General features: G+C 52.5%; 6 protein-coding genes across 8 annotated transcripts; 5 read left to right on the forward strand and 1 right to left on the reverse strand.

Annotated features, from left to right (window-relative positions):
• Positions 1 to 4: 4 nt before the first annotated feature.
• On the forward strand, positions 5 to 5,569 carry ssh1b (slingshot protein phosphatase 1b). The gene is made up of 15 exons (XM_037264931.1): positions 5 to 828; positions 1,435 to 1,472; positions 1,615 to 1,715; positions 1,784 to 1,848; positions 1,918 to 2,039; positions 2,110 to 2,178; positions 2,258 to 2,323; positions 2,388 to 2,582; positions 2,701 to 2,794; positions 2,870 to 2,998; positions 3,080 to 3,126; positions 3,202 to 3,348; positions 3,410 to 3,610; positions 3,719 to 4,331; positions 4,426 to 5,569. The coding sequence occupies exons 1-15, from the start codon at positions 760 to 762 to the stop codon at positions 4,783 to 4,785; spliced, it is 2,316 nt and encodes a 771-aa protein (XP_037120826.1). The 5' UTR covers positions 5 to 759; the 3' UTR covers positions 4,786 to 5,569.
• A 1,381-nt stretch (positions 5,570 to 6,950) lies between these two features.
• On the forward strand, positions 6,951 to 13,314 carry LOC119130936 (coronin-1C-A-like). 2 transcript variants are annotated; one of them, XM_037264928.1, is made up of 11 exons: positions 6,951 to 8,282; positions 10,047 to 10,246; positions 10,516 to 10,638; positions 10,703 to 10,832; positions 10,996 to 11,177; positions 11,252 to 11,371; positions 11,474 to 11,578; positions 11,703 to 11,848; positions 11,918 to 11,975; positions 12,080 to 12,346; positions 12,512 to 13,314. In XM_037264928.1, the coding sequence occupies exons 1-11, from the start codon at positions 6,965 to 6,967 to the stop codon at positions 12,632 to 12,634; spliced, it is 2,772 nt and encodes a 923-aa protein (XP_037120823.1). In that variant the 5' UTR covers positions 6,951 to 6,964; the 3' UTR covers positions 12,635 to 13,314. The 2 variants fall into 2 exon arrangements, with proteins under 2 accessions (XP_037120823.1, XP_037120824.1); XM_037264929.1 differs by lacking the exon at positions 6,951 to 8,282 and adding an exon at positions 8,391 to 8,979.
• Positions 8,278 to 18,493, forward strand: tmem119b (transmembrane protein 119b). Its single transcript, XM_037264958.1, has 3 exons — positions 8,278 to 8,394; positions 16,483 to 16,693; positions 17,477 to 18,493. The coding sequence occupies exon 3, from the start codon at positions 17,490 to 17,492 to the stop codon at positions 18,132 to 18,134; it is 645 nt and encodes a 214-aa protein (XP_037120853.1). The 5' UTR covers positions 8,278 to 8,394; positions 16,483 to 16,693; positions 17,477 to 17,489; the 3' UTR covers positions 18,135 to 18,493.
• selplg (selectin P ligand) lies at positions 14,381 to 15,563 on the forward strand (the record flags this gene model as incomplete). Its single annotated transcript, XM_037264966.1, has 2 exons — positions 14,381 to 15,300; positions 15,392 to 15,563. A coding segment is annotated over one exon (894 nt), but the record flags the coding sequence as incomplete, so codon positions are not given.
• A 405-nt stretch (positions 18,494 to 18,898) lies between the features above and the next one.
• On the reverse strand, positions 18,899 to 20,690 carry LOC119130959 (iron-sulfur cluster assembly scaffold protein IscU-like). Its single transcript, XM_037264965.1, has 5 exons — positions 20,534 to 20,690; positions 19,684 to 19,797; positions 19,485 to 19,595; positions 19,340 to 19,418; positions 18,899 to 19,167 (listed from the first exon to the last, which is right to left on the reverse strand). Exons 1-5 carry the CDS (start codon positions 20,633 to 20,635, stop codon positions 19,085 to 19,087), a joined length of 489 nt encoding a protein of 162 aa, XP_037120860.1. The 5' UTR covers positions 20,636 to 20,690; the 3' UTR covers positions 18,899 to 19,084.
• A 401-nt stretch (positions 20,691 to 21,091) lies between these two features.
• On the forward strand, positions 21,092 to 22,814 carry LOC119130946 (chemokine-like receptor 1). 2 transcript variants are annotated; one of them, XM_037264948.1, is made up of 3 exons: positions 21,092 to 21,208; positions 21,422 to 22,133; positions 22,231 to 22,813. In XM_037264948.1, exons 1-3 carry the CDS (start codon positions 21,127 to 21,129, stop codon positions 22,535 to 22,537), a joined length of 1,101 nt encoding a protein of 366 aa, XP_037120843.1. In that variant the 5' UTR covers positions 21,092 to 21,126; the 3' UTR covers positions 22,538 to 22,813. The 2 variants fall into 2 exon arrangements, with proteins under 2 accessions (XP_037120843.1, XP_037120844.1); XM_037264949.1 differs by having other exon boundaries at positions 21,114 to 21,208; positions 21,438 to 22,133; positions 22,231 to 22,814.
• Positions 22,815 to 22,843: the final 29 nt, after the last annotated feature.

Genomic DNA, 22,843 nt, shown 5'->3' on the forward strand with positions numbered 1-22,843 from the left:
CGAGTAAATGACGCGCCTGCTCAAAAAGGTTCGTAACTGCCTGTAGATGACACAAGATGGCGCCAAAGCACATTTTTTTCCAAAGGTGACTGCCCGCCCAAATAAAGCTCTTCTCTTCGTTTCAACAAGATGCCACCAGGTGGCGCCAAAGCAAGATTTCCTTTAGCTTTGGCCAGAGCGCGTGGGTGGCTAGATACTATTTAAAGTGCCTTTGAATAACGTTAAATAAAGTTTAGAAGTGTTCATGAATCGCTCTCATTTTTTGTACCATTTGACACCTGGTTTGATGTGGCTCTGTTCAGTTGGATTACATTACTTGTCCGATGGCACAGAGATCCTGAAAAAGTGTCATCATCGTATATTATTATTATTATCATGATTATGATTCATTTTAGTGGGGCGGTTGTGGTCTGAGTCTGTCCAGTCACCTTGACAACATTGGCCCAATGACAGCGCACACGCGAACCAGGCCAGCCAATCAGAGGTGGCATCCACAAAGCTGCATGTCGCGCGCACACGCGCTCGAGCGCGCGCGCGCACGCACATACGTTCTGTTTGTCTCTCGCCATCCAAGCGCACGCGAGTGACACGAGCGGCGTCACTATCATGCCTGTGCTCCTCGTCCTGCTTATGCAGGAAGCGCCGGTGGAGGAGCCGCGTCGCCCGGCCTGACTCGGCATTTTCTCCCCGGTGACAGCGGAGGCCAACTCAGCGCATCTTCCCGCATCTCCCCCTCCTCCTCCACGTCCACGTCCAGCTATGGCCCTGGTGACTCTGCAGCGCTGCCCCAGCCCGAGTGCAGCATCCTCGAGCAGCAGCGCGGGGGAGGTAGGTGGACGCGCTCCAATAAGAAATCAAATGTGGAGTTAAAAAATTGCGGCGAGGGTGCGGTGGGGTGGAGTGGGGAGGGGAGGGGAGGGGCGAGCATCGTCGCTTTGGCTTTAGCCAACGTAACAACAAAGTGTTCATTTGGTCACTTTATTCGCTACGCCTGCCTGCCTGCCTGCATAATGGCGACGAGGCTGTGTTTTGATTGGCTGAGAGTCGTTCCTAATATTTGGGCTCACGCGAAGGGCCAAAATATTCGTAACGCGCCTCCACAAATTGCCCCTACATTTGATTGCGAGTGATTGAATGTTTTGTTTGTTAAGGCCTTCGAGCAGCAGGGGGCGGCATAGCCCCACAAACACAAGTGGTGACTTGTTCTGAGCGTGACACGGGTTTTTGTTGTTTGTTTGAGTTTTTGTTTTTTCCTTAATATTTTCTCCTCCGGGGAATATGTTTTTTGTGGAAAACACATTTCATCTGCTTTTGAAGAATTTTGAGGGGGTTATTAGGGAAAAAAGAGAAGAAAAGATTTTCTCCACCTATTCATTTATTTAAGACAAAGAGCATTTGATGTATTGATTTTTCCTTGTTTTTTCGGTCGCACAGGATTTTGGGAGCGACGAGGATCGCAAAAATAACCAATGGTGAGTCTGTCCTCTTTTCGACATTTTGATGCTGCCAGTAACAAACACAGATTGTATTGATCCCCAAAAAATAGTTTAAAATGGACTTTCTTCTGATTGCCTATTGCTATAAAATACTCCTATGTGTTGTTGTTGTTGTTAGCCTCAAGGAGAGCTTCTTTGTGGTGAAGGGAGCCGCCCTCTTCCTCCAGCAGGGCGGCAGCACAGAGGCAGCCGACACACCTACCCAACACACACACGCAGGTACGTTCAAAAGTCATCCCGCAAAAAGTGTCCACGTTGGCAACGTGCACGTTTGTGTTTGTTTCCAGGCGACTTGCCTGAACACTTGCAGGTCATGTTGACCATACTGCGCTCGGAAGACCGCATTAAGATGGTACATGTTATTTGGTGCTTATGATCCATCGTTGGGTGGATTTGGAAATGACGTCCTTGTGTTTGTCAGGCGGTGCGACTGGAGAGCGGCTGGTCGGAGCGCGTGCGCTACATGCTGCTGGTGTACACCGTCGGCCATCAGGACACGGAGGAGGACGTCGTCCTCGGGGTGGACTTGGTCCCGCAAGACAGGTTGAGCGTCTCTGCCGTGTCATTGGCCCGTTTTGTCGCGTTTTAAATCCATGTCGTCCGGGCTGTCCAGAGAAAGCTGCTCCATCGGGATGGTGCTGCCACTGTGGAGCGATACCAACATCCGCTTGGATGGAGACGGGTAAGACGAGCTTCATCATGACGGCCAGTCAAAGAAAGACGGATTGCTTCTTGTTGTCGATTTTCTTTCTGTCTCGCAGAGGCTTCAGCGTAAAGACGACGGGGCGCTCGCATGCCTTCAAGCCTGTGTCGGTGCAGGCCATGTGGTGAGTCGTAAAAGTGGCAGAAAGATTTGCCCCTTATGCTTATGGTGGCCCACGCCTTGCTCAGGTGCGCCCTTCGGGTGGTGCACAAGGCGTGCGAGGTGTCTCGCCGCCTGGGCTACCTGCCCGGCGGCCCGTCCCTGGCCTGGACGGCCTTCTACGAGAGCCGCATGTCGTCCGAGGAGAGCCGCGTCAACGAGTGGAACGCCATGATGGACCTGGAGAGCACCCGCCCAGACTCCCCTGCCGTCTTTGGGGACCAGTGAGTCCAAAGTCTGTCTCGCACTCCAGTCGCATGACTCGACTCAAGTCAAACCTGGGACTTTGCTCGGCTAGCTTAACAGCGCAGGTCGGCTACTGACGTTGCGCCGTCTCCGCAGGCCGACCGAAAGGGAGCGAACGGAAAGCGTGATTAAAGCCAAGCTCCGTGGCATCATGACCTTCCGAGACTTGCAGAACGTCACCTCCAAGGAGGTGAGCGCCCCGCCCCGACCGAGCCCGTCGCGCTACATCCGAGTCATGTTGCAACTCGGTTTTGTTTGGTGCCAGATCCGCAACGAGCTGGAGCGAGACACCAGCTGCAACCTGAAAGAGTTCAAGGAGTTCATCGACAACGAGATGCTGCTCATCTTGGGCCAGATGGACAAGGCCACGCCCATCTTTGACCACGTCTACTTGGTCCGAAGGGCAAGAACGCAACACACGCTCGCGTTGCCTGTCATTCCAGGCCGCCCGACGACGCTATTTCTTGTTGCGCAGGGCTCGGAATGGAACGCTTCCAACCTGGAGGAACTTCGTGATTGCGGGTGAGAGGATGATGGAGTCTTTTCAATCTCGACGTCCCAAAAATGCTGCTCTTTTTCCTTTATTTTATTCTTCAGCGTGGGCTACGTTCTGAACGTGACCCGAGAGATTGACAACTTCTTCCCGAGCCTCTTTTCCTACCACAACGTGTGTGTGTACGACGAGGACGCCAGCGACCTGCTGGCCCACTGGAACGACACCTACAACTTCATTGTCAAAGCCAGGTGAGCGTGTTCAGAATGGGACTTGGAGTGAAACGCTGATCCATTAGGCCCCTCCCTTCAGGAAGAACAGCTCCAAGTGCCTGGTGCACTGCAAGATGGGCGTGAGCCGCTCGGCCTCCACGGTCATGGCGTACGCCATGAAGGAGTACGGATGGCCGCTGGAGAAAGCTTACAACTTTGTCAAGCAGAAGCGCGGCATCGCTCAGCCCAACGCCGGATTCATGAGGCAGCTGGCCGACTACCAGAGCATCCTGGACGCCAGGTACAAAGCAACACGACCGCTAGCCGACTGCTAACGTATAATGCCAAACGCCATCGGCGGCTAACGCAAATTAGCATTGATTCTTTTTTTTTGGTTTGTTTCCCAAAGCAAACAGCGCCACAACAAGCTGTGGCGACCCGGCACGGACGAGGAAGCCTCGGACGACTTGGCAGCCTCCGGCGGCGGCTCCGAGCGGCACGGCGGCGACGAGGAGGAGGCCTGGGGGCTCTGCGGGGCGTCCCCCTGCCGAGGTCTGGAGATGGAGCCGCTGGACTCGCTCAACTACAACTACTACTTTCGCCGCCTGTCCGACTCGGCGCTGGACAGCGAGCCCTCCACCCCCGTGCGTGGGCCCCCCCTGCTGGGCATGGAGAGGGTCTTCATCGAGATCGAGGACGTGGAGCGAGACGCCCTCCTGGAGGACGAGGGCTTCCCCGTGGCCCACCTGGCCTTGCCGGGCGGAGGGGGCGGTCCGGGCGGAGGGGGCGGGACGGGGGCGCAGACGTGCGGACGCCTGGACCCCCTGGAGGACATGAGACTGAGGCTGGAGTTCAGCACGCTGGAGGAGGAAGACGAGGAGGAGGCCAAGAAGGAGGAGGCCGAGATGGCCGCCTTGGAGGGCAAGAAGCACGCCGAGGAAAGCCGGCTGGGTCTGGCCAACTTGAACACCAACAACAGCAACCGGCTGGCCGCCAAGCGGAGCTGCCCGGCTGCCTTTGACGTGAGTTGTTGCGGCCGGGCCGTGTCCAAATGACATGGCTGTGTCCAAATGACATGGCTGTGTCCAAACGCTGCCATTGTTCTTCTCCCCGCAGGACAGCGCCAGCACGGGCAACCCCTTAAAAGTCAAACCCTCCTACCAGTCCTGCAAAGACTGCTGCCTGCGTCTACCACAAGGGCGGCGCTGCGAGCGGCCGGCGGGGGCGCGCTCCCACCGCCTCAACCCCTCCCGACACTGCGCCCTCCCCACCATCTGCGTGGATCCACCCGGGACCGTTTTCATTTCGCACTCCCTCCCGGATGCCATCTCGGCCCAGTACTGCCATTCCGCCGAGGTGCCGCTTTTGCGCCAGAAGCCGCTCTCGCCCATGAGTTGCGAAGACCCCGCCGCCGCCGTCACGGACCAAGCGGAGGCCGGAGGACAGAGCGCTTCGGAAATTGCCCAACTGGAGTGAATCGGGGAGCGGACGCCGGGATGGCTGATGTGGTTTGACGCGGCGCCGGCCCCGGGGCAGCGGAGCTCCAGCTCAAACTGGGGTTGGAATCCGAGCGAGCTGGTTGGCTGCTTGGACTTTGTGGAAGCTGAAACACAAACAGGACCATCAGGTCTTTCTCTGGAGGGCTACCGTAGCGTACCTTAGCGTAGCGTACCGTAGCGTCGTGTGACTTTGACAAAGCCGCGGTGGGATTCTTGGAGTTGCAATTTGAAGGCAAACATCTGAAAGCCGTTCTTCTCCCTAACCATATCACAAAGAACGCCGCTACTCAGATGATATCTCACGTCATTTTGCATCGCAAGAGTTTATTTTGAAAGGGTTTAAGGCCCAACTCAAACAGCAAGGTGGCCAAGGAGACATTTTGTGCAGACGTACATTTCCAGGACGGATGGGGGAAGCCAAAAAGCGCAAAGCATCCTCGTCACAGCTTTGTTTTTGTAAAAGTGCAACCTCTCCAAAGATATTCTTGACCGTCTTTGCTTGGCTGACGTGTTGTTGTTGTTGTTGTTTTTGGCGTGCTCCTTATTGCACCACCACGAGGGAGATGGTTTTATTTTGTGTGTGTGTGTAAATGAGATGAGGCTTACTTTTTTGAAGACAAACAACAACACTTCTCCTTGTTCCTTGGCCGATGCTAAGTGGCTCCCAGAAACTGCTCCACGAGTTCCATTTGACTAATTTGGTTTTGCCTTCACTCTGCGTTTAACCCCTTGTGGCATCTGAAGTGGATCGTTTTGCACAAGGCAACCGAGAAAGGTGCCTGCTTTTGTGCCAGACAACACAGACGGACGGGTCAAATGAACACAATTTGACACTATTTTTAACCCAAGTGTAAACACGCCGCTAGTTAGGTTGCTGGCGAAAGGAAGACAATTGTATTTTTATTTGATTTGATTCTTTATTTGATCATGTCAGGAAGGATTTGGTTGTTTGACCGCTGGTGTTTTCCAATCTTCACGACTGTACATTGCTGACTTTTTTTGTTGACGCTCTTGGGTTTACCATGAAAAAGGTGTGTGAGCAACATACAAACAAACGGCGCCATCTCTTCTTGTGCCTCCCCCTTGGGACTCTAATTGGGTTATTGAGTTCTTGCAGGAAAACAGTCAGGGAAGAGCGTCCTGCTGTTTTTGTCCTTCTTGCTTGGTAAGTATTCCTTCCAACATTTCCCATTTTTGTCTTTTTACATGCAGTGCTTGTGTCCCTCCCGCTGAATTTCATTGTTAATTAATTTCCACATGTTTTCTAGTAGACAGCTGGGAGAAAAAAAAAAAATCTAAAAAACAATTCAAATGAACTGAAGTCTTGTGACACACGCTAACATGATGCTAAATGATGGTTAGCCGCTGGCTATTTAAAAATCCAAGCCGTTGTTTTGCGTTTTCTCCCGAGCCTAAAAATAACCATGACGCCGCTCCTCTGCGTGCCACTTGGGTCAGCTGAGCTTTGTCCTCGCCGTTGTGCAATAATCCTTTCGCCATCCGCCAGACAAGCGCTTCAGAGCGGCGGCGGCGGCACCTGTGATTCAGCCCGCCAATTCTGGCTGACCTTTGCGCGGGACGGCGTAACCAAAACAAGCATCGCAACAAACAAAGCAGGACAGGTAGCACGTGTACTCGAGTCAAATGCTGATATTCCAGGTTTCTTAACTCACTCGCTGCCAGCCCAGTCAATATCGTTGACATCTGCAACCGTCAATGGCACCGAATGAGTGAAAAGGTGACAAACAATCAGTCAATACGACGTTAGCCGATTGACGCCATCTCGTGGCGCCGTTGAAGCTATTTGGACAAAACCAAAGAATCGAAAGCGCTCGCTCCGGAAGGCTCCGATCACTTTTCCAATAAACGGGACTCCCCCGAAATTTCAACGTGACCTTTTTATCTCACGTATCCGCTTGCCTTTATTGGCCTCCTGACTCAACCGGCCGGCCGCATGCGGGTCGCCTAATTTTAGCCGCCAACGCATTCCTGCATCGCAGAAGATAGCTAGGAAGGCCGTTCACCAAAATAGAGAAGAGGGGCTTCGGAATGGTTTAAAGATAGACAGCGACGCCTGACGTGTGATGTCACCCTTGTTACGCAGCTATTAATACATCTGCCGCCTGCCTTTCTGATTGTAAGACAGAACCGCTAGCATGGGTCAGAAGGTGGACAAGATGCAGGACGAGGACGAGGAGCCGCGCAACGGCCGGGAGGGCGTGGCGTCCGCCCGAGGAGCTTCCCCCGGGTCGGAGCATTCCGATCCCCAAACGGAGCGGCCAATCGGGCATCTCGCTCCGAGGGACGGACCTGCGGTGGGTGGAGACGGGGAGGGTCGGCAGGACGCCGCTACGGCCGAGGACTCAAAATGTGCTCTGAACTTCGGCAAGACCAGATCGGAGAAGCTTCCAGCCTGTGACGGCTCTTGGGCTATGGAGGCCAGCGGGAACAGATGGCACGGCGAAGACATGTGCAGACCTCCGGACGAGGAGGACTTTGCGCTGCAAACAGAAGACGGTCAATCGGCCGTTAAGGATAGGGACGAGGTAGACGCCGTGGTCGGAAAAAGCCGAGGGGAAGTCGCCCAGGACGGGTTTGCCGGTGCGGTCTCAAAAAGGCTGAAGGCTGCGCCGGTCACTCCTCCACCTTTGACCCATCTCACGTCGGAGAAAGAATTACAGCTGTCGGAGGAGAAGCCGAAAACCAAAGGTCCGCCTCCGCCGGTTCCCAAAAAACCGCCAAAGCCCTTCATCAAGCTCAAAACGGCTCAGCTGATGTCCGCCGAGAGACGAGGCAAAGATCACCTCCGTTCCGAAGAGAGGGCCAGGAGGAGACACACCGTGGACCTTCACAAAGGCTTCCTCACGGGCGGCGCCGCCAATCAGGACATGTGCCCGTTGTGGGACGAGAGGAACGCCAACGCCTCGCGCTCCGACGTACGTCGTCGCTCGGTAGAGTTTGGTTCTTGGGCGCGGGACCGCACGGACAACGACTACGGAGGCTTGGTGGACTTTGAGTACTGCGCCCGAGTGGCGCAGTTGTCTCCGGACGAGGATCCCGTCGACTTGGACATGGTGCGGAGGAGAGTTTTCCTGGAGAGACGCAATCTGTATAAAAAAGCAGCAGCGCCGCCGCCACCGATTGCGTCAAAGCCCCGAAATCCGTTTGCAGACCAGGAAAGCCAAGAACCTTTGAGACGAGCGCTTCCGCCCGAAAGGACGGACCCGCGAGACAATTCCACCGACTGGCGACCGGACGGCGATAAAGCCGATTCCTACAAGCCGGTGTCCGAACTGGTCAAGGAAACCGTCAGGAGAAGTCAGGAGGACCGAGTTAGAGCGGAAGGGCCCAAAAGCCAAGCCAAGGTGCTGGAGCGCAACCCCAGCGTCAAAGTGTCCCAGATGAAGAACGCCTTTGATGTCCCAAAGAAATCCAAGGAGAGGCCGCGAGAAAATCAACCGTCTCCCAAAAAAGGTATGTTGCGATGCTCTCCTCCAGATCTCCTCACCTCCAGTGTTTCCAAAACCAGGCCAGGGTGAAGGATCTCAAAGTGCTGAGAAAAAAGGAGGGGGAGGGAGGGATGGATGTGCGCCATTTTTCCAAGGACGGAAGTCTTCTTTTCCATGTCTTTGTCAACTTGAGCTTTCCAAATGTGTCGCAATGGTGCACCATCGCTGTGGTTCTCCCCCAGGCAGCATCCAGCGATCTTCCTCCCCCCTTTCGGCTCCCCTCCCCTCTCGTCGCGTCGCGTCGCGTCTCCCTCCATTCACACATTCGTGGCATTCAGCGCCTCGGTGTGCGCATGTGCAGTAGCCCATCGCCAAACCCCGTTGAATGTAATAACGGTGCTTTTTCGGGGGAGAAGAACAAGCAAGCAGCAAGCAAGCAAGCGACACTTTGATGCAGGAGATGAGCGCAAAGGGCGTGCGAAATTCGAACAGCGGCATCCTGACACACGCACAAGCATAGAACGAGGAGGATTTTCACGACGTATATCACCAGGCGTTCCGTGTCCGTGGTGAGCGTGCGTGCGTGCGTGCGTGCGTGGAGACAAGGGATACTGGAGGAACGAACGAACGTCCTGCAGGAGAAGGGCGCGCCGAAAAACTCCACTCATTCATGTGTCGTGATTGATTGTCCTCGGGAAAGAACTGCGGCGTCGATTTTCCAGGTAAGACGAGCGTGTGCTTTTTACTTGGCTTTTCGGGGGAGTGTTTGACGTGACGGTCGGGGAGCTCCGCAGCATCCGTTAGCTCGTAGGCTGGGCTGGCTGGAAATATCTGCACTTGCGTCAGCTGGCGGCGGTCCACCGCGGCGGCAGCAGCAGCTAGCAGCTAGGCTAAAATCGGCTAGGCGAGGCGAGCCCAGCCCAGCCCGCCAGATGCCCAACGCTGAGAGGGGGTGATGGAGTCCAACAGAAAGCGTCGCTCGTCGTCCCACCGACACATTTGTCACGCACCTTGTCATTTAAGTTGAAACAAGATAACATTTGGCCGCGGAATGGCTATTCCGGGCTCTCGCTCGCAGCCGCCGCTCGGGCGGAGCGAAGCGAAGCGGCGCGGCGCGGCTCACCGCTGGACGACCAAACACGCCACCCGATTTTAACATCTTATCTCATCTTCATGCAATTAAATACTCCTACACGCGTAAAACAGCAGCAAAGTGTTTGTGGCAAGCATCTGGATCTCATTACTCAACATCGAGCCGAGCCGAGCCTCTTCAATGAATGTTAGCTTGGGTGGCTAGCCAGCTCGCTATTAAACCCGTCCCGTGTGGTTGAATGGACTCAAATACACCGTGCGTGGCGCTTCAACGACCACGCACACCTCTAGCGTTCGTAAAATGGGTTCAATTGAACACAATGACGACGATGAGCCCCGGTACGATGGAGGCTAACGTTAGCAGCTAGCCACCACCATTGTTTAAGTTAGCCCAGTGCAGATGTTGCCTCCATGACTTCACATCTGTGTGCGAGGACATTGTGCTCAAAAGAACAGAAAAAAAAAGCTGCAGTGGAAGAAAGTCAAACGCGTGGGATTCAAACCTCCCTCATATTTGAATTTGTCCAACCAGTTCATGGTGATACAGTGTAATTGAGCCCATGTGGCAAGAGATGTTTTTATTCTTGGCAGATTTGGGGGATTTTGTACGATTGCAATACTGCACACTACGTCTGGCCTGTCCCATGGCGGCGCCTCGTTGTCATTGTGCTAACCACTTCAACATCGTATTTGGCAGACATGTTGCGGCGGGTTGTGCGACAGAGCAAGTTCCGCCACGTCTTCGGCCAGGCGGTGAGGAACGACCAGTGCTACGACGACATCCGCGTCTCTCGGGTCACATGGGACAGCTCCTTCTGCGCCGTCAACCCCAAGTTTGTGGCCATCATCATCGAGGCCAGCGGCGGCGGCGCTTTCCTCGTCCTGCCTTTGCACAAGGTCAGCAATAAAAATCCAAGACAAGTCAAGAAAGCATCCTATGGTGGGGCTTGCTAGCTTTTAGAGCACACATCATCAACCTCCGCAGTGTCGTGTTCCGTTTCCATCAATGAGCATGTCTTAATGACGGCATCAGGTTCGGCCGCTTGATCCATTTCAAATTTGGATTGATATAAAAGACCAAATGGACGTGACGCGGCGGCGGGAAGCCTTTTTGCATTGTTGCTGGTCTGAAAGCATGCCGCCCGCTCGCTGTGTGTGTGCCGTAGACGGGCCGCATCGACAAGGTGTTCCCCACCGTGTGCGGTCACACGGGTCCGGTGCTGGACATCGACTGGTGCCCCCACAATGACCTGGTCATCGCCAGCGGCTCCGAGGACTGCACCGTCATGGTAAGAAGGCCCTTTGGAACTCTGAGAAGCCAAGCGGACCATTTTGCTGTCGTATCCGTCCCAGGTTTGGCAGATCCCCGAGAACGGCCTGGAGTCCCCCCTCTCTGAGGCCGTGGTGGTTCTGGAAGGCCACTCCAAGAGGGTGGGCATCGTGTCTTGGCACCCCACCGCTCGCAACGTTCTTCTCAGCGCCGGTAATGTACTCCAAAGTGCCGCAGGGCGCCGTTCTCAGCCCCGACCGACCCTTTTCAGGGAGGAAACAAGTCCCGTTTGATTTTTTTATTACGAGACATCCGATAATCGGGCCGAGCTGACTTCTGGGGTCAATTCTGAGCAGTCTTTGCGGCCCCTGCGTAGGGTGCGACAACCAGGTGATCATCTGGAACGTGGGCACCGGCGAGGCCATGATCACCCTGGACGACATGCACCCCGACGTGATCTTCAGCGTCAGCTGGAGCCGCAACGGCAGCCTACTGTGCACCGCCTGCAAGGACAAGAAGGTCCGCGTGGTGGACCCACGCAAGAAGAAGATTGTGGCGGTGAGCGGACTGGCCGTTGCGTGCGAAAAGCAGTTTCCCGCGTGACGAGCGAGCGAGCGTCTATGTGTTTTCAGGAGAAGGACAAAGCCCACGAGGGAGCTCGGCCAATGCGAGCAATCTTCCTAGCAGACGGAAAGATCTTCACCACCGGATTCAGCCGCATGAGCGAACGCCAGCTCGCGCTCTGGAAAACCGTATGTCATGCTTCCTGCCTGGAATGTCACTCAGTCATGTTGGCCATGGCCACTGGGGGGCGTCAGAGCGCAACGTGGTTCACGTCTGACTTGACTTTGCAGGACAACATGGAGGAGCCCATTTGCGTTCAGGAGATGGATTCCAGCAACGGAGTCCTGCTGCCCTTCTTTGACCCGGACACCAACATCGTGTACCTTTGCGGAAAGGTGAGCGTCGGGCGGCCGCCGTTCTTGCGTCTGCCGCCGTTCTTGCGTCTGCCGCCGTTCTTGCGTCTGCCGCCGTTGCTGCGTCTGCCGCCGCTCTTGCGCCTCACGCTTAGTCCTTCGGCAGGGCGACAGCAGCATTCGCTACTTTGAGATCACGGACGAGGCTCCGTACGTGCACTACCTCAACACCTTCACCACCAAGGAGCCGCAGAGGGGCATGGGCTACATGCCCAAGCGTGGGCTGGATGTCAACAAATGTGAAATTGCCAGGTATGGATGGCCGCCATTTTCAACACGCATCGGGCTGACCTCCATTGATGCCAAATGTCCTCTTGACAGGTTCTACAAATTACAGGAGAGGAAATGTGAACCAATCATCATGACTGTCCCTCGGAAGGTGAGGCTCAATTCATTCACCGCTCTTCATGTTTGCTACAACTGCACACGTTCATTGAAATAGAAATGAAAAGAAACATGGCAACTCATAAAACTTGTTGTCAGTCGGACCTGTTCCAGGACGACCTGTACCCGGACACGGCGGGGCCCGACCCCGCCCTGGAGGCGGAAGAGTGGTTCGCCGGCAAGAACGGCGGCCCGGTCCTCATTTCGCTCAAAGACGGCTACGTGCCCACCAAGAGCCGAGACCTCAAAGTGGTCAAAGCCAACATCCTGGACGGCAAAGCTGCCGCCGCCGCCACCGCCAAGAGCGAAAACGCCACCAACGTCCAGAAGAACCTTACGTCTCACGCTCCCGCGCAGCCGGCGACGGTGAGTCCACGAGCTGCTAGCTAACGGCCAATCGGAGCGGCCCGTTTTTCTCGTTTTTGCTGGAGTAGCGGAATGAATGCGGTCGGAGCAAATGCGACAAGTGGCGAATCAGCGCCGATGCGGCGCCGCTTTCAAAGCCCGTGTCGTTTTGGGGTTTTTTTCCAGCAAAAGATGGAAGACAAACTGGAAGAGGTTCTCCGAGAGTTCAAGTCTCTGCGGGACCGCGTCATCCTGCAGGACCGGCGTATCGCCAGACTGGAAGAGCAGGTCGCCAAGGTTGCCATGTAAGTCCCCCAGCTCAACCCCCACCCCCCCCCTTCGCTGGACCCAATTTGGAGCCGCCAGGCAGGCCAACATTCCAAGATGAACTTTTTCTTCCATTTCCCCCCGCCCGCCCCTTTTTCTTCTCTCCACTCCTCCACACGCTTAGACACACAGACGGAAAAGAAACAGTCTTAATGTCATGTGACGTTTGTGTAGCATCAGTATTTCCTCTCATCTTCCGTGTTGCCAAATATTACTCGTGTGCAGTTTCATGCACTTTTTTTTTTTTTTTTTTTTTTGCATTTTCTGTCCTGTTGTACGTACATTCCAGGTAGACCTTTTTTTTAAAGCTCCCTCCCTCCCCCCCACCTTTTTGTCCATCAATGAATGTGGAAGAACTTGAAATGTGTAAGAAATGTCACATTGGGGGGCTTTTCGCCAGGTGGGCGGCTTGCATATCCGGTGTAAAATGTCGTGCAAATTGTAGTGATGCCTCTTGCCGCTCGCTCGCTCGCTCGCGCAGTCGGTCGGTCGGTATGGAGGATCTTTGCGGAGTCCAAACAAAAGTCAAGCCAATTTGGGGTGTTGGGACGAGGAAGCGCTCGCTCGCTCGCACCCCGTTTGGTCGGTTTGTGTTTCACGCCGCCACCGTCGCTGATGATGACTTCTGTGCACATAATAAAGATTTTACACTCAAAAAGTGACACCAAAGCTTGCGGGGAGTTTTCTCAAACGCCACACACACACATTTGAAGAACACAAATTAGCTGGGCCGCGAGTGGTGGGCAAAATGGCTGAGCCGGCCGGATCAAACCCTGGTGGACATTTTACTGCTTTGCAAGGGTCTGCGAGGAACACTTGATTGACCAAAAAATGGAGGATATATTATAGCGCTTGGCATTTGCAGAAGTAAGCTATCTACTTCCTTGCGCAACGTGTCACAATTGAAGGCCACTTCCTCCTCGCAAAGCGAAGCCTCGGCTGCAAGCGCCTCGGCCGCAAGCGCCTCGGCCGCAAGCGCCTCGTTTTTTTTTTTTTTTTTTCCCTCCAGCGCCAACATTTCCTGTTTCTGTCGGCCGTGTGTCACAGTCGACACGCGGCGGACGAGTCATCGTCGGCGCTGGCATGACTTGAGCGCTTGCTTCTGTTGGGGACTTCAGGTAAGAGGCTTTCTGTATTCGATTTGCCTTTCATCTTTGTTGGTCAAAAAGATGTTGCAAGCAACGCGGCGTTTCCTTATTTGGAGGCAAACCACGGTTTGTTTGTCGCTCTTTCAGATGGCGGCTCTCGGCATCAACTGCTTTTTGCTGTCAGGCTGCCTTTCACTTTTGGTCTCGAGCGCTTCGGTGGTGCCTACCACTGATGAAGCGCAGACCAGGTTGACCTTTGAAGATGTTTCCAAAGTTGGTCAAGATGCCACCAAAAGGGCTTCGGATCCGTTGCCAATCCAGAATCACACTCCGGGTTTTGAAACGGGAAGAACATCTGCTCCCGAGAGTTCCGATCCTATCTTCAACTCCTCCTCCGGAAGTCTGATCTCCACACCAGCAGAGCCTCCTGAAGCCTCAAAGAGCACAATCCAGTCCACTTTAGTGGCCACTCAAAGTCAAAAGATCGCCGCATACACATCTCCTGCTAACTGGGATCTTTCCAGTTTGACCACCACACCAGAAGCAGCAAGAAGCAGCTCCATCGCTGGCTCCAAGGGAAATTCAACTCCAGTCCATTCTCCAGAGACTTCTAGGGGACCGGCTCCTACTGGCTCTTTGAAACCTGAGGATCTTTCTGCTCGAAGAAAGTCCACTCTCCTCACCAGAGACCTCCAGCTCTGTCCCAGATGCTACTCCAACCCCGATCCAAGGCCACACCATTCTGTCAGCTTTGAACACATCTTTGGCCGGCAATGCCAATCTTACCAATTCCATTTCCACACCAGAAGCACCAAGGGCCACTATCTGGTCTACTCCACTCCCAATCCAAAGTCATAAAAGCACCGCAGTGACATCTTGGACGACTAACTCCAATCCTACCAGGCTGGTCTCCACAGCAGACCCTCCCCAATCAACGAGATCCGGCTCTGAGTCGACGCCAATCCCGACCCAAAGTCACAGACCTCCTCCAGGTTTTGGGACAACTCCAACGCGAGAACCCCCTGAGCTACCAAGTTCGCCTCCAGTAACGAGTCCTCCAGCTTTCGGAACAACGGTAAGGCCCGGAGCTCCTACTGCTACGAGAAGCCCGAGCTCCACCTCAGCGGGAACGTCCTCGAGCCCGACGACCACTCGGGCGCCTTGCATCAGCCCGAAGAATCCCCCCGTCTCGGAGAACCAGTCGTGCTCCCCCCGTGGCGTGGTGAAGCCCTGCCTGGTGGCCATCGCCTGCCTGGCCGCCCTGGCCACCATCTTCATGGTATCCACTATCGTCCTCTGCGCCAAACTCTCCACCAGGAATTACAAGCCGAGGAAGGCCCAGGACCAGACGGAGATGACCTTCATGTCGTCGCTTCTGCCCGAGAGGAACTACGAAGGCGTGAGGCGGCAGCGCAGCCCGGTCTCCAACGGAGTCTTGGTGCTTCACAGCGCCGGCGGCGGGGACAGCGACGATGACATGGACGACAACCTCACCCTAAGCAGCTTCCTTCCGGAGGGTGACAGGTGTGTTTAGAAAGGCCGACTTTGTCCGGATGGATGGTGAGTCTTCCGTTGCGCGTTTTGCTAGCGCGGTGGACGAGCGCTTAGCACGTCCGCCGAGCGCTTAGCACGTCCGCCTTTCAGTTCTCAGGTTTGCTGGTTGACTTTGGCGCCAATGTTCTGGCTAAGTCCTGATTGGTGTCAAGGAACTATGTTGATCTCACATCTCTACCAAGAGACAAAAGAAACGATTGGAGGACATAAAGCAGCTGAATGTAGCCTAGGTTCTTTGTGTAAATGCTAAGTGGCTAAATGCTGAATAATAAAAAAATAAAAAAAATAAAAAAAAGACTTGTATGCAAATACTGGGTCAATATTTTGTTGAAAAACAAAAACTATTTCTTTTCATGATGGGTGGATTCTGTTTTGGTTTCCTGAAGTACAATTTAGATGCTCGTTTAGTTAGCACACCTTTAGCATTTCTCATTCTGTGTTAGCATTAAGCTAGCAGCCATTTGTTTGGCCGCTATTTGGCTGTGTTTTTTGATGAGTTGATCAAATAACAAATTTGCTCACTCCTGCGTTGAGGTCAAAGGACGAGTCAAATGTTTTATCAGCCCAAGTCGGTATGATAGCCTATAGGAGGAAATGAATCTATTTTTCAACTGTCACCATCAAAGTGGGTTCCGTCGTTTGTGCTTTCACTCATCACAAATTCTCTGCAGCGCTGCACACAGTGTAACAAGCTTGGAGGTGTCTGCCGACGGCTGGTGTCGCTGATGATGACCATATAAAGTGGCAAATGTTAGTCTGCGTTGTTTCCAAGAGGCAAACCCTTTTGATTCCAACCCCCATTCTGGAGGAAGGCCACACAGGAAACATTCACCTTTTCCTGCATTAGTTGCCTCAGACGACTGATTTAGTCTTTTTTTTTTTTCTTCCTTTTTTTTGGGGGGGGGGCTCACTGAGAAGGACAATTTGCGGGTTTTACTCAAATAAGAGCATTAAAGTGACATGTTTCATGTCTACAGCTGTAGAAAATGTGTGCATGTCAAAGTTTTTGGATTCATGGGTTCTCGAAATTTGATCGGGCCAAATATCGGGCCAAAACAAATCCATTTGGGGAGGCGCCCAAGCCATGACTTGGCCCTACCTCCACCTCAGCAGCACAATGTCAACATCTGGCTAACAAGAACAATCTGTGTAGAGTCAACGGGGGGAGGAGTACTGATGAAGAAGGAGGGAGGGAGGGAGGGAGACAGGGAGGGAGGGAGGTCCGCTCATGCCTTTGAACGGCGCCGTCTGTTTCGACCATTCCGCACAGGGAAAGTGGACATGTGGACCAGTTTGCCACGCTCGCCCTTTATGCTTCCACTTTTCCGTACTTCATCTGAGCTCTTTACCTACAGGAACTCATCTTCTCCTTCTTCTTCTTCTCCCTCAGTGGTGGCTGGTGAGTATTTTCCATCCGTCGTAGCGCTAAATTCCAAAATGAAGGGAAACTCTTTCCAGTGATGCTTCCAGTGTGAGGATCTTGAAGCTTTTTGCTGACTTTGCAAGTTGTTTGTCTCTCTTATTGGGACTGATTTTATTATTCCATTTGAATATTTATGGGTCACACTACCCAGGCATGCGCGTGTGTGTGTGGGGGGGGGGACGTCAACTCAGCCCCCTTAGCCAGATAAAGTTTCACTTGGCCTAGCTTGAGCACGGACTGCAGAATTTCAAAAAAAAAGCAGCCTCATCATCACGCCTTTCTTTCTTTTGTATTTTGCCGATTCACCCAGAAGTCAAACGTGGTTGTTTTAGGTGCATCTTTTGAAGTGGATCAACTCAATAGTTGTCTCCAGATGGTCAGGAAAAAAAGTCATGCCCCGTCATCAGTTGCACCGATCACTCCCAAATTAGGTGCACGTCTCTGATAGCAAGACCCACAAAAAGGTCTCTCGGACTCACGTCCCAAACTAAACAGGAAGTGAGTATGCCCCCCCCCCCTTGCAGAGTAACAATTACGTTCCTACAATCCCGTCTGTTTGGCTTGCGAGCGATCCAATTGGACGAGGAATCGTCGCTTTGAGGTGATGTCACGAAATAATTTGGACATCAGAGCTTTTCTGTGCGTGATGTCACCTTTGACCCCATTGATCGATAAGCCGTTCAGATAATGGATATCTTGATCTCCAGAGACATCACAGTGAAGTGAATTCCAGGATGTAACTTGTGTTGTTGTCTCCAGATCCTGGAGCGCAATGAAACTGCTCTTGTACAACTTGGTGGAAGGCAGTACCGACCTCGAGGAACCGGACGATGTCACGACCTCCAGCGCCGCCTTGGACCACCGATTCACGCCGCAAGACTTCCTGAGCCAGGTGGTGGACTTTCTGCGAGACCACATGGTCTTGGTCCTGGTGGTGGCGTCCCTGGTCTTGATTGCGCTCCTGGCCGTGTGCGGCGCCGTCTTCCTGACGAGGCGGCGTAAGTTCCACACCTACTACCCGTCGTCGTATCCCGCCAAGATGTACGTAGACCAGCAGGACAAGAGCGGCGGGGCGAGGGGATTTCATGAAATTCCCGAGAAGAAGACGGCGGCCGCCACCCATCGGGAAAGCCAACTAACAGATTCCAACAAGCAGCTCCAGGCGGACATCACGAGGGTGGCGAAGAGTCTGAGGACTCCCACCAAAACTTTGGAGGACGGCTCCAGGACAGAGACGCCGGTTGCGGACCAGGCCGGCGAGGCGCCCGAAGCGTCACCGCAGGGCGATGGGGCGGAGAAGCCCGAAGATGAGTTCCGGGAGCCAGCCAGCAGCCGGAATCTGCGACCTCCGTCTTTGCATCTTCACAACGATTCAGCCACTCTGCAGCTTATCGCCGGGGAGAAAACAGCCTTCTAAAAGGGACACCACCCCGGACATACCTCAAAGCACGTTTTGAGTTTTTTGAAAGAGATGTACACGGCGGTGGCGGGACTAGCGCTTAGCATGTCGGCCTTGCCGTTCACTTGCTGATTGAGTTTGAAACATTTGACACATTGGGCAGCATGATTGGCCAGCGTGTGCGCCCAGCAGTTTGGAAGTTCTGGCTTTGAATCGCAGCTGTGATTGAGGTGCCTGATGGTCCGTTTTCTGTAAATGTGCCTTGGACTGGATGGGATTATAGATCATGAAATATTGGGGGCTTTCAAATAAGCGCATAGTGTTGCTTAAGGGATGCTCCTTTAGCCAAATGCTAATAAACAATGAAAAACAGCATAGGCAAGCGAACACATTTAGCATTGATGCTGTTTGAGATATTTGAACACAAACGTGTAGGGAGGCTCGCGGACTGCAACCTACCCAGACCAGATCTGATGTGGAGCGAGATTGGACTCGTGACGAGTGGAAGTGGACCGACGCCACCTGCCAAGAGGGACCAACCCAGCCAACTACTCAGTCAAGTGGGTGTTTTTTTTTTTTCTCTCATTGAGACTCAAGTTCTTTCTACGTACGGTCTGTTCTTTTAAAAGCCAAATTTGAAAGCCTTAACCCGATTTGAAGTCTCTACACGGCGCACTTGCGTGTTTGTTTGGCCCTGACCTGTCAAAGGGTTTGAATGTTGACGCTGCCAAATGACTCGATTTCATAACTCGCTCCTTTTAAAACATCTCAGACAATTTGTCATGTTTGAGTCATTTTATTTAGATAATTGACACACTGTTGCTTGGTTACATATATTGCCGTCAACATGAAGTTGAAGCATTAGTGCTGTGCGCATGCGTGACAGGCGACGTTCACTTGGGTCACACCAGGTCCGCTTCTATCAGGTGCAGGAAGTAACGCGGGTTCTGCCAAACGGGAAGCGCTGCTCAATTGGCTGCCACCTGCTGGTCGTCTTGCTGCTTGAGCCGGTAGTCGGCCAGCGCCGCCTTGATGGCGTCCTCGGCAAGCACTAGGAGAGACGCGTCATTAGATACACAAAAAATGGAACGACTAAAAAAAAATCCTTCTTTGTAAGCGTTGCTGCACTGTGTTCCGAATCACCATAAGGTTAGCGTTTGTGGCATTTTGCATTCGATGTTAGCATGAAGTGAAGTAGCTTGTTTTGTGTCAGTGTTGCGTACTGGAGCAGTGCAGTTTGACAGGCGGCAAGCAGAGCTCTTTGGCGATGTCCGTGTTCCTGATGCTCAGCGCCTCGTCCACCTCAAAGAGAAAACGCTACACCGTCAGCAACAGGACACCTCGTAGTCTGAGTCGGCCGCTCCTCACAGATTTGCCCTTGATCCACTCGGTGGCCAGCGAGCTGGAGGCGATGGCCGAGCCGCAGCCGAACGTCTTGAAGCGGGCGTCCACGATCTTGCCATTGTCGTCAACCTCGATCTGTAAACGGGGAAAAAAAAAAAAAACCAACCCTCAAATCAAGTGAATTCAATTCACGATACAGGGCCTGATAGACGTGACGGCAGACCTGAAGCTTCATGACGTCGCCGCACGCCGGCGCCCCAACCAGGCCGGTGCCCACCTTCCTGGAGTGTTTGTCCAGGGTGCCCACATTCCTCGGGTTCTCGTAATGATCCACCACCTTTGACACAACTCGGGTCAGCTCTTGTTGCGCCTCCAGACATCAAGTTACCCCCCCCCCCCCCCCATGGACTCCATTCCGTGAGTCACAATGGAGTAAACACATTAGGACAGGATATCATTCTTTGGCATGACAACGACTGCAGCCTGAACTCCCCCTGAACCCCAGCCGCCAACTTTCTGCAAGTCACAGTGACCAAGGCAACGTTACATGCGACTTTCAAATGGTTTGTTTGTTTTTTTAGTTGTAATCAGCATGTGTCTAAGAAGCACATAAAGAACAATTGGTTTGCTTGAATAAATCTACATTTTTAGGTCAAATAGCTCTTAATATTTGCACTTTTAATAAATACATGATAAAAACAAACCCCAAATGAACTATATTTTAGTTGACATTTGTAGAGCAGAAAACGTTTTTGAAATTTAAATGAACATATATTACAGGACTTTCGTATCCATGAAAATGAAACTCAAGATGCTAATGATTGATTGTGAAATGATACTTTCACATTATGCCACTTGAACATTTGACCATCCGAAATCGGTATGACGCACCTGAAAATATATTTTCCATTACATTTTAAAATGAATGAAGATTTTACACGATTATAAAAATAATTTGGAGGTCATCTAACGTGACACTTGTTATCCACACAGATCCAGTTCCTAACGACGCCATCATGAGAAAAAAAGAAAAAAATCGATTTAAAATCAAATGAAATAATGGTACTTCCTACCTTCTGGTGATAGCAACACTGGGAAAAGATTTCGGGAACAGAAAGTCTCCTCGTGAGTAAAGTGAGAGGACTGAGGCATTTGATCGCCACAGCGGCCGCCATGCTGTTCAATTCAATAACACAACCGAAGTGACGCACTTCGAAACACGGCGATCATTTAAGGGCAGCTAACGGCTAATGCTTTACGTAACATACGTCACAACAAGGGGGCGGGGATACTCACGACTGCGCCTATTTTACGCAGTTTCTCAAATGCCCTTCAATTAGGTTAGGATTAACGATCATGTTCAAGACACATGGTTATGTCTCACAATAACTATCAGCAATGATTTAAAGAAAAGTAGGAAACAGACAAATATCAATATAGAACACTTTATATCTTCAAATACCCGCAAGTGGTAATATTTTGAAATGATCACTTTGACGACATTCAACCGTTTGCCATCATCGGTTTGTGGAACTCGTGTCGTCTGATCCATGCTGGTGCGTTATAATAAAGTGAATGCTCGACAATAAAAAATAATTATAACGGGGGCGGGGGGCTAATTTCATATTGTGTCACTTTTTCAGGAACTGGCCTGCAAGCAAAAAAAATGGGAAGTTATGTAGTTGCATGGGAGTCAGCAGAAATATGCTTTATGTGTGGATTGCTTCAAACCCAGACCAGCACACAAAGTAAGTACTAACAATTTGGTTTTGTCTTGACTAGAGTGGTACAATTTACTTTCAAATTGGAAACTTTCTTTGGAGGACTGCTTAGGATCCAGGAATGTTCACATTTAGGTGTGTGACACCTGTCAGATAAATGAAATAACATTGAGGGCTAACTCCCTCAAAAATAATATGTCATGAAATATTTCAGTGCTAATATATGATGAAATATTTCAGGAGCGCGCGCATCCAGGATGACTGTGGATTACATCGAGTTTGGAGATTACAGCGCTGACAACGAAAGCCAACAAAATAATGTCAGCCTCTTTGGCACGGTGAATGTTGGCGGCCACCAGGCGTCTTTGACTCCTTTCCTGGTGGCCGTCAACGTCTTGGTCTGCGTGGTGGGCCTGGCCGGGAACTCCCTGGTGATCTGGATCTGCGGCTGGAAGATGAAAAGAACAGTCATCACCACTTGGTACCTGAGTCTGGCCGTCTCCGACTTGTTGTTCTGCGCCCTCCTGCCCTTGGAGGTGGCCTACACGCTCACCTCGCACTGGCCTTTCGGACTAGCGCTGTGCAAGCTGGCGTCCTCGGCGCTCTTCTTCAACATGTTCAGCAGCGTCTTCCTTTTAGTTGTGATCAGCGCCGACCGATGCGTGCTGACCTGCTTCCCGGTGTGGTCGCGGAACCGCCGCACGGTCCGCGGGGCCTCGGCGGCCGTGGCGCTCATGTGGGTGCTCTCGGCGCTCCTCACGCTGCCCTCGCTGGCTGTCAGGCAAACGGCGCTCCAAGGAGACGTGGTCCGATGCTACGTGCGCTACACGGCGCCGTCCAGACACAAGGCGGTGGCGTTGAGCCGCTTCCTATGCGGCTTCCTGGTGCCTTTCCTGGCCATCGTGTGCTGCAGCGCCGTGCTGGCAGCCAAGCTGCGAGGGATGAGCATCAGGTGGGACCTCGTCTTCCTTCCCGCTGGCTTTCGGCTTCGCCAAAAACGTGCAAAGCTGTCAAATGCTGATGTGCGTGCGTGCGTCTTGTTCATTTAGATCCAGCAAGCCTTACAAAATCATGGCGGCGCTCATCTCCTGCTTCTTTGTGTGCTGGGTTCCCTACCACACTTTTGTTCTCCTGGAGTTGGACGTGAAGAAAGTCAGCCTGGAGAGTCTTCATACCGGGATGCGAGTGGGCACCACTCTGGCTGCGGCAAACAGTTTTCTGTCACCCGTTCTTTATATTTTCATCGGTAACGACTTCAACCAAATGTTAAGACGCTCGGTGACGGAAAGGTTGGAGTCAGTGATGGATGTCCGGACTGGACCTTCTCAGTCAGTGCAAAACATGCCAAATGTTTGAGTCCATATGGATGTTGTTGGTGTGGCTCCGATGTTTGACATGAGTCATTCGCTCAACATAAGATGCTTAACAGCGTTCTCTGGCAACCTTTTTGAAACTGAGTGTCATGACCACTTCACTTTGTCTTTTGTTGCATTTCATTTTATTCACTGGAAATTTCATTTCCTCTTCAAGCCTTTCGTTTATGAGTGTACACATTCCCCAACGCTAACCTTACTCTTTTTTTTCTTCTTTTTTTTTGGGGCAAGTGCACGTGACCTCTGCATTTCATGTTTCTCAGCGACATTTCCGAAATAAAGCGTCGCT

The sequence above is a fragment of the Syngnathus acus genome, chromosome 12 (assembly GCF_901709675.1).
Source record: "Syngnathus acus chromosome 12, fSynAcu1.2, whole genome shotgun sequence".
NCBI classification, from domain to species: domain Eukaryota; kingdom Metazoa; phylum Chordata; class Actinopteri; order Syngnathiformes; family Syngnathidae; genus Syngnathus; species Syngnathus acus.